Source organism: Dipteris shenzhenensis, chromosome 23, assembly GCF_047967505.1.
Source record: "Dipteris shenzhenensis isolate YYH24624 ecotype China chromosome 23, Dip_SZ_1.0, whole genome shotgun sequence".
In the NCBI taxonomy this organism is placed as follows: Eukaryota; Viridiplantae; Streptophyta; class Polypodiopsida; order Gleicheniales; family Dipteridaceae; genus Dipteris; species Dipteris shenzhenensis.
The window spans coordinates 41175966-41186227 of NC_141618.1; the positions used below are offsets into that span (position 1 = coordinate 41175966).

Genomic DNA, 10262 nt, shown 5'->3' on the forward strand with positions numbered 1-10262 from the left:
TTTCAGCTATAGCTTGCCAAATTCAATCCAACAGCTCTGCCCCTGGCTTCTCCCCACTTACTCTCATGCTCTCCCCACCTTCTATATCTGTCTCCCTTCCTGTTCTTCTCCAAAAGCCTTACAATATATCTTCTCCAAAAGCCTTACAATATAGGCCCCTATATGGATGCTCATGTAGCAATTTAAAAAGAAACAATCTATATTGACCTCCACTGTTTGCATTACCATTGTGCCTTCATTGTTAGAATTGGATCTTTGACTATGCCATGGAGCGATTCTTTCATAACGACATAAGAGTATGTCCAAAGAAGAAGGATAGATGTACACAAAAATCAGAGTTTGTCTTGTATAACCACCTAAACAAGGAAGACCTCTACCCGATGAACCCCTAGAGAGAGGGACACTCCTATGTATGTAAATGTTGTCAACACAGAAGTTTGCATAAAACACTTTCCATCCTTGTAATTATGAATGCAGCCTGGATTCCTCCGTTCCCTCTTTCCCCCTTCTATATTTACAATAAATGGTATGGCCTTGGTTAGCTACCACCTCAACAAGGGAGACTTCTACATAACGAACCCCAGAGGATAGGGACACTCGTATATATGCAAACGTTGTCACCAGAGGTTTGTGTAAAACGGTTTCTCTATTCTCGTAATTATGAATGCAGCCTGGATTCCTCCATTACCTCTTTCCCGCTTCTATCTTTATCATAAATGGTATGGCCTTGTGACAACCAACCAAGGCCACAGATTTCTGTGACGCCCCTTTGGGTGTCTTAAAAGAAAACAATCAATAGGCAGCTTCTCACTACTCCCCTCACAGTGCATCTTCCACTCAGGTATTTCCTTTAACACAGCCACATGGCAGCACAATATGAAAGGAAATAAATTACAGCTCTATCTCTATCCCGATAAATTTCAATCCAATAGCTCTGCCCTAGCTTCTTCCCACAGACAAGCACTCACGCCCGCATATATGTTTCCCATCAAAACATATGCTCCCGAGAGTTTCTCATCTAATCTCACTACATTTTCAAAGGCATGCTTCCCAATCTCTACATTATTCCAATCTCGACAAGCACCTAGCACCATTGACCATACAATGACATCTGGTTGGAAAGGCATGTTATTAACCATTCCCACTGCCTCAAGCACTTGGCCTGCACGGCAAAGAAGATCCACCATGCAAGAATTGTGCTCAATATTCGGGGCAATGCCATACTGTTTGATCATAGCTTGAAAACAATTCTGACCTCTGTCCACTAGACCTGCATGACTGCATACAGTGAGAATACTGAGAAATGTGACCCCATTTGGCGGTATATCTTCCTGCCTCATTCTCTCAAAGGAATGAAACAGGAGTTCACTCTCTCCCAAGCGGGCATATCCTGCAAACAATGCATTCCATCGGACAATATCACGCATGGGCAATGCATCAAACAGTTGTTGGGCATCCACCATACTCCCACATTTGGCATACATGTCAATAAGACTGGTTCCCACAATTGCAATTGTCTGAAAGCCAACCCTGCTAATCTGAGAGTGGAGCTCCTTTCCAGTTTCTAGGGCGGCGGTGTTGCCACACGCTTTTAGAATGGCCACAAAGGTAAAGCTAGTTGGTGACACACCTTGCTGTAGCATTTGTGCATAAAGGCTTAAAGCCTCCTCACTTTCTTCTTGGTCAGCATAGCCCAAGATCATGGCGGTCCATGTTACCACATCCCGATGGGGCATTTTATCGAAAACACATCGTGCATCCTCCATGCCCCAACCTTTCGTGTACATGTCCACCAAGGTTGTTCCCAAGAACACATCTAACTCAAGGCCAATCTTTACAACTTGGGAGTGGACGACTCTACCTTTCTCCAAGCATCCAGTTTTTGGAGACTTCCCATCAATTTGCTTCTCCTCATCTAATGCTGCCAGGTTACTGCAAGCCTTCAACACACCTACAAACGTTCGATGATCTGGTGAGACACCCTCTTGGGTCATCCGCGCATACAAGTCCAAAGCCAAGGCACCCTCTTCCTGCTTGCTATAGCCAAAGATCATGGTAGTCCACGTAACTACATCACGATGAGGCAATTCATCAAAGACACGTTGTGCATCCTCCATGCTCCCACATTTCGCATAGATATCAACCAAAGTGGTTCCCACAAATACATCTGATTCAAAGCCACTCTTTATCACTTCAACGTGGATGGCTCTACCTTTCTCTAGGTATCCTATAGCAAACTGCTTATTTCCCTCTTCCAGGGCTGCCAGGCCACTGCAAGCCTTCAATGCACCAACAAAGGTTCCAGCATTCGGCTGGACACCATCCTGGTGCATCCAAGCATAAAACTCCAAAGCCAGCCCTCTCTCTTCTTGCTCAGCATAACCCCAGATCATTATTGTCCATGTAACCACATTACGGTGAGGCAATTTGTCAAAGACACACCGTGCATCCTCCATGCTACCACATTTCACGTACATACCCACTAAGGTGGTTCCCACAAATACATCTAACTCAAAGCCATGAATTATTGATTGGGAGTGAAGGGTCTTACCTGTTTCCAGGCAACCTATTTTGGGGACCTTCCCGTCAACTTGTTTCCCTGCTTGCATTGCTGACAAGCTACTGCAAGCCTTCAGTACAGCAACAAAGGTTCGATCACTCCGTTGGACACCTTCCTGGTTCATTCGTGTATACAACTCCAAAGCCTGCGCACCCTCTTCATGCTTCGCATACCCAAGAATCATAATGTTCCACGAGACCACATCACGCTTCGGCATGTTATCAAAAACATGGCGAGCATGCACTATGCTGCCACGCTTCACATACATATGCATCAAATTGTTCATCTTTAGCAATGGAAGATCTTTTAAAGATTCCACCGTATGGGCATAAATCTCCTTAGACTCATTCAGCCAAGGGTACCTCTTATGGCCTGCATTTCCAGGTCTGCCCGCACCGAAGGAACGACTGCAGAGGGGCAGCCTTAGCTGTGGGCTCATAACCGATGAAAACGGAGGCAGAATGCTACATCGTACAAGAGAAAAATCCTTGCTGTGAGACTGACCGAACAAGGCGAATCACAGAGAATCGCAACACTGAAGGCAAATGGGTTAGTGCACGGTGGAACGGCAGGGGGACTGATAAAGGAGGCAATCTGAATGGGGGCAAGTCTTTGTAGACATGGAGGAGGGGAAGAGGAGCAGGATTTGTGAGGTGAGGTGCGGAATTGGTTCAAGCTGAGGTAGAACATAGCTGTTGTTTGTGGGGAAGGGTGGTGTGGAAGAGGGTAAATGGCTTCTGATTCGTACGATTTAAGAGCAACTCCAGAGTGCCCAAATCGTAAGTATGACTTTCAAGGGGGGTACGGGTCCCGGGAGGGGAGAGCATCTGGCCACATCCCCTCTACCGACCCAACCCCGCCCTCACTCTTCCCGACACTTCGCCCTTCTCAATCGTCTCACGCTTTGCACGTCCACTTGGCAATAGCACACTAATCAGATTTTTGGCCATGCAAGCGTCCTAAGGGATGACTTGGTCTGTGAGTTTCTTAGTTTTCAAGTTGGTCAATTTTACCTTGCAAATTATGGTTAGTATGAGGCTTAAATGTGGGTTAGTAGAAGTTTAAGGGCTTCTAATGTGTTTAGGGTTTAAGTTTTTTTTTTGCTTGAAGTCCTAAATGTTTTTGTCTTTTATCCTATAGATTTTGTCTTTTGTTAGGTAATTCTCTCTAAAGATGGAGGCTCTCTTTGTCTCTTGTATGACACCACATTTATATTACTCTTACCAAAATAGGCACCTCCCCACTTTTATTTAATGGCCCATCCACCACACACACACACACACATACACCTTTTCACCTTTTTTCTCTCCTCTCTTTCACTGATATTCCTTCACTTGCTTTTTCTCTTTTCCTCTATCGTTTCCCTTCACAAATTATTCGAAATATTTATGGAGCTACTTACACTTGGACTTATCATGACACTTCGAAAGGCAGGTCCATAGTGGGATCCCCACCTTGTTTTAGTTGTACTTTTTGGTATCTATGTGGTCATGATTGAATAGTTGATATCTAATCTTAGCCAACCAATGACCTTGACAAGTCGGGTCCTGCCAAGGGGGCGATCAGCACAATGCCTGAGACGGGGTTTGTGGTGGTAGGCTATTGCCATTTTTCCCATGAGAACCCATCATTTGATATGATTTAACATGGGTCTATCGACAAAGCATTATGCTTCATTTCATTTAGTGCTTAGTAATGATTACTCGAGGAACACTTCGGTCTTCTTCTTCAAAGAGAAGTCTGACACCTTTTGACACATCTTAGCATTCAAAGACTTCTAATAGGCTTAGCTTGAAGTGAATATAGGGGAGGTTGTTGGCGCCCTTAATTCCTCACCACTCAATTGACCAATGAACCAATGCTCAACAGTAGGTCTGTGCACCATGCACTGTAGGAAGATGCTCTCTCTTGCACTCCTATAGTTGCTTATTGTGCAAATACAAAATTAGACGTCAAAATCTATCAAGGGGTTCGTGTTGCGTGGGCAAAACCGCATGGAGACGAGTGATTGAATGTGTGCCATGAATACCAGCATATAAAGTATGTAAATAGCACCTGTATCAAGAATAGAACCCAATAGATACAAACAACTATAGCTGCTGTAGACTCGATGCTCAGACACTCCTGATGTATGCCTAGCTAGACTCAACTCCCTCTAACCTATGCAAATCTTAACAAGGCTAAACTAGAGGATCTGGAGTGAGCCTATCCTGACTGGGACTCATCCTCTAAGTACCTTTAGACTCAGGTGATTGAGATGTACTACTGGAGACAGACCACTCACCTAGACGGTTTCGCTCACACCTTATGCATGGTCTTGTGACCCGAGCTGGCTATGGTAACCTAACTTGAACTTGACTCAAGGTGGCCAATAAGCATTTGCTATGACCTCACAACTACCTTGGCTCTATGGATAAGCGTTGATCAAAAGTAGGAGGCCAGTTGCTCGACTTCTACTGGTAAGCATAGAGCTGGTTTCTTTGCTTGTGGGCCAGGCTCTATTGCTGCAAGAACAAAGGCGATCATTTGTTAAGCGTTGGAGTAGTGGAGGTGGCCCATTCATATTTCAGAAACCTAGGTAGTTGGATTTTCGGATTGATCCAAATCATCAACATTTGGCATGGGGTCCTCCTCTGCATGCCTTGTGCTCGAAAGGTCTATCGGCTTGTCAATTACATTGGCCGACCGTAGCAAGGTATTTAGGGCTTCGTGTGTTAGGTTGACGGTGGCATGACATGGATTGGGAGGTCTCGTGCTCTGCGATAGTATTGGATGCGGTGGAGGAATACTAGGGCTGGGTTGTGAGGGGAAGAGGAGGCAGGATGTGATTCACTAGTGGTTGAGGGGGGGATGTGGGAATTGTAGGGTGTGTGGGATTAGGGTTAGGAATATATGTGGGTGGGGCTATGGCATTGAAGACTGAGATGGCTTGTTGACCATCCTCCTCAATGACAACTATGGGACACATATGTGAACCATTTCAAAATTGCTAACCAAGGACTTTTGTGAGTCGTGGACCACTTGTAGCACCTTGTTGAACAAAATAATGATTTCGAGGGGGTGGTAGGTCATGGAGTGATGGCAAATAAATGCATTTGAGTTTGAACAACCGAGGTGCGGCCATAAGTCTGCATCCAATCGATGTCATCTCGTGTGCTTTTGAGAGTACAGACCCATGGGCTCAGATCTTCGGGCTTGGCTAGCTACATCATGTCATCGTCCCATGGAAAATGCATGGACTCAGTGATTATTCTACACCATAACTGGAAGTTTAAGAGAATGGGATGGGTGGCTAGAGTCTAAAGGTCAGAGGGACGGGGACTAGAGATAAGCTAGCAGGTTGAAGATCTAGTGAAATATACGACATGGCTAGAACAGGGTGACAGTGATCGGGATTTCGGCAAAGGATGGTAGGAAGTGTGTTGGGAGGGAGAGGGGCGGTGAGATCGATATGAAAAATAAGATTTTGGGTGTGAAGTGCATCTTTGCGGTTTGGGGGATTATGCGTGGGGATAGTGTGTAGTTGGCAAGCTATGCAGAGACCGCCCTATACGTGGTGAACTCATGTCGCTCCCTATCTTCCAATGTGGAGTCCTCTAGGCATCCAGAGGTCCGAAGCTTCTCATTTTCAGTTTGCAAGACAACGGTGAGGGTTCGCTCCTATGAGAGGAGGTCCTATGTTTCCAAGATGTTTCCTCGGTCCGTTTCAGTCGTTTCTCTATTGTTTTGGGGTCAAATTTGGCCTTGTCCAATTGGTCCATCATGGTTTGAACAAAGGATTGTCTTGTAGAGATCTCATCCTTGAGCTTTGTAAATGATCACCTCTAGGTCCTCAACCTTGCCCCTATATTCTTCTGCTTCATCCAAGGCGGTTTGCTCGGTAGTCTGTGCAGCAATCATCAACGTGTGGCTCTCACGTGCCTTGAATTGAGCCTACAGTAGAGAGGAGTATAATTTGGTGGTGAGCTCTTGCCTTTGCAGCAAAATGGTGCGAAGTACCTGAGGAGTTGGGCCATGGCATCTAGTAGTTGGAGCTCCATATTGTATGCCTTCAACAATTGTTCGGCACACATCACGCCATAACCTCCAGACGCTTGGTACTACTCAACTGCAATACAAAAATGTAAGGCTTCTATGAGCCCTATTCATGGAGGAAAGAAGAGCCAGTGACAAAGGAAGATGGCTCTTGGGCATGTATAGGGGAGGTGGCTAAAGCCTAGGGGGCAAAGGAGGTGGGAGGAAGCGATTCTGCCTCGGGGTGGAGTCCAATATTAAATGTATCCCCCCCTTGAAACATGTCCACATCAATGGGGGCCTAGATTGTTGCCTTGCCTTTGGGTTGACAATTGCAGACCTCAAGGTGTCTCTTTCTCTCTAGGAATTCTCGCATTTGGCGATCTTCATATTGCACCCTCAGTTGGCCTTCGAGTGGTTATTCCGAACTTTTCCTTTGGCTTCTTTGTCGGCTAGCCCAAATTCGACTGGCGGTTGCTGCTGCTGTTCCAGCATGTGGTAGATGACAGGCATGTAGAGCATTAAGACATCTCCATGGTTTTTAGGTCTTTCCTCCTTTGTGTGTAGGGTTGCGTTTTCTTGGCGAGCGTGTGCAAAAATGGCGAGCTCTCTCTCTCTCTCTCTCTCTTTGCCCTCTCCCTTGTTTCCTCTCCCCTCTCCTGCACCCCCCTATCTTCCCCCCCCTCTGCTTTCTCTTCTTCCCCATCTCCTTTCCTTTATTCTCTCTCTCTCTCTCTCTCTCTCTCTCTCTCTCTCCATCACATCCCATAGAAAGAAATTATTAGTCTTCTTTGGTATTCTCTTAGTCTCTCCCCATGTCTTTGCCCTCTCTTCTAAACACGTGATTATATTAAGTCTCACCTTCACATTTAATGATTGGTATGAATCTTGTCCATATCTTGAAAATAAACATCTCAAAAATATTTTTTTCACTTGAAGTTGAAACTTGAGATAACTTATAATGAAGCAAACTGCATACATTAATGATTGTGGAATAAACTACAAATTGAAAATTAAGAGAACTTGTATTTCTTAAGATATTAGACTATGGAGTCTTGCATAGATACAAAAGTCACAACTTCACATCCCAAAAACTCTCCTTGAATTACATTGTGATTTTCTATTATCATTCACACATAGTCATGGGTATGTCCACTCATGAGATAGCACCATATCTACCTCTATCAATGAGAGCATCGGTTGATGGATGAACATGCGCTCATTTTGATGGAGACCCATCACTCTTAAAAGCACAAAGTAGATATGTTTTCAAGTAGATGTGTTTGCATCAGATCAAGATTATGGTCTGATTTTGTTGGCAGTAGAAAGGTGGTTTTAAGCAGTGTGATGATTGGCACAAATTTTTAAGGTGGTTGACATAAGATTGATGGACTGTGCAGTCCACGTGTTAAAAAGAGTGGCTAGATTTGTTGCTCGGCTCTTGTATCCATGTGATGGGTTGACCTTTGTGGGGAGTCGAGTTTGTGGTGCCAAGATCCTATATTTCAAGGCCAGGATATTGTATCAAAGTGTTTGGACCATAAAGGGAGAGGTTTTGGAATATGGGTTGTGTGACACAAACCCCTTCACAAGGCATGAGAAAATATGTGTGGCTAAGAAGATAAGGTAGCTATTTAAAGAAATAATGCCTCAAGCAAGCACTGTGTGACACATGGATGAAGGAAATACGAATCCCATAAGCATGGAATGCTTGGTTATAGTTAAAAGTACTTGTGGAGCCTCTCTCATAATTTTGCTAGCCTTTTTGGAGAGTGAGAGAGGCAACGTGTCTAAGAGGAAAGGGGATTGGGACCACCCTCTGCTTGGCATGATTTTTGGGCCACGTATGTGGCTAATAATAGTTTAAAAAGGACCCATTATTTATTTCCAAATCTCAAATCTGAGAACACAAGAAAAAATATCTTGAAATTTTGAGTCACCTCAATCCAAGTTATGCATCAAACGTTAGGACCCGTCAAAGTTTTGACTATGTATAAGTGAAAAGGGAGGGGGGAGGGGAAGGGGGGAAAGCCCATGTGGCATTTTGGTCACCGAAGTGCCACATGGCATCAAAATAGGCATGTGATTCCATGTGGCACTTTAGAAGCCGAAATGCCACGTGGCTCTTTTTTCCTTTTTTTTGAGTGCTCTTTTCAGTTATACATAGTGAAAACTTCAAAGGGTCATAACTTTTGATGCATAACTCAGATTGAGGCACTTCAAAAAGTAGAATTACTCTGAATTTCAAAATCTTTCTGCTCATGTGCTCAAATTTGGGATTTGGAAACAAATTAAAGGTCTATTTCAAGCTACAAGGTTTTAGGCGCATGTGTGGGAATGATGATGAAAGAGTATTTAAAAGAGGTGTGTGTGTCTCTGTGTATGTAGTTTTCAATGTCAAAGTAAATCAATTACAAACATCTACTATTGCCCTTTCCAAACAACTAGTGAGAATAGTTCGTTAATAACCAATCTCAATACCTCATAAGTGAGAATAATCCATATCATACCATTCCTCTTAACAAGGTGTCAAAGTGGGAGTCAATTATTATACTCACATTTATATCAGTACATTGCAAAAAGTACAATGATACTGATGATTAGTCTCCAATAAAGAGTTTAATTATATTTAACAATACTTGGAGAAAATCCGTTGTATAGTGTTTCTCGAAGTTGCCAACACCGTGTCTGAGCCTTAGATTTTCTAATGCAAACCTGATGGAGAGGTATGTCGACTCACCTGCATCCATCCACAAACATAGCACGATAGAACATGCACACTATGAATTGTGGGATCGCAGGCTTCAATGCTGGCACACAATTATTATCCGTGTCACTCAATCTAGATTAGCATAATCAAATCTTGGCATTTTACTATTCAATAATAATTAGAGGTGGGCAATTAAATATATAAATAAATGCATATAAAATGTTAGTGAAATCCAAGTAATAAAAGTGGGAATCTCAAGTAAACCATAAATTTTGGTATTCCAGCCAATTCCAAGGGAATTCCCAAGGTCAGAAAATCCAAATATGATCTCAATATACTTATACCTTTCCTCGATCTCCTATTGGCACTTTCCAATTATCAATATCATAATTAAATTTATGCACACATCAAAGTTTGATAAGGTCCTTGAGAATGTCAAATTGAAGGACAGACTCCCTGCTACATGGCCTTTTCACCATTTTACACTTAAAATCATTCTAACTTCTTGACTTCTATTAATAATTACACCATGATGTTTCTTAATTCAGTATTTAGGAAATCTCTCCATAATATAACTAATAAGATAAAAGAATACTAATTCTCTTCCCAGTCACATTAGGAGAAGGTCTCAAGAAATGCAACACAATGTAAAAAACAATGCTGGCAAACTGACTCATCACAAATGCTGGCATTTTCCATTTATCAAAGTGTAAAGTGTAAAGTGTAACATATCAAAGTATAAAATGTAAAGTGTAACCCAATACCATCCTAAGGGCAAAATATTACCCAGGTGCTCTAAGTACATAAAGATGGTTGTGCCAGACCTTGCTACTATAATGAAATTCAAGTCACCAATCAACCAAGCCTTAGGTATCTTCAAATAGACCAAGAACTAATCCAATCCAATGATCATAGAATCTCTAATGGATCACAGCCACGAGATCTCCCTAGTATATAATGAAATTCTAGTGCTTTTCC

General features: G+C 43.1%; 1 protein-coding gene across 1 annotated transcript; it reads right to left on the reverse strand.

Annotated features, from left to right (window-relative positions):
• Nucleotides 1-920: 920 nt before the first annotated feature.
• LOC147887380 (pentatricopeptide repeat-containing protein At1g06140, mitochondrial-like) lies at nucleotides 921-2999 on the reverse strand. The gene has a single exon (XM_087394294.1). It carries the CDS (start codon nucleotides 2997-2999, stop codon nucleotides 921-923), a length of 2079 nt encoding a protein of 692 aa, XP_087250420.1.
• Between the last annotated feature and the right edge of the window lie 7263 nt (nucleotides 3000-10262).

What these genes read in the sequence shown, in the direction of transcription:
- LOC147887380 (XM_087394294.1), bottom strand. Translation starts at nt 2,999, where the DNA reads ATGAGCCCACAGCTAAGGCTGCCCCTCTGCAGTCGTTCCTTCGGTGCG.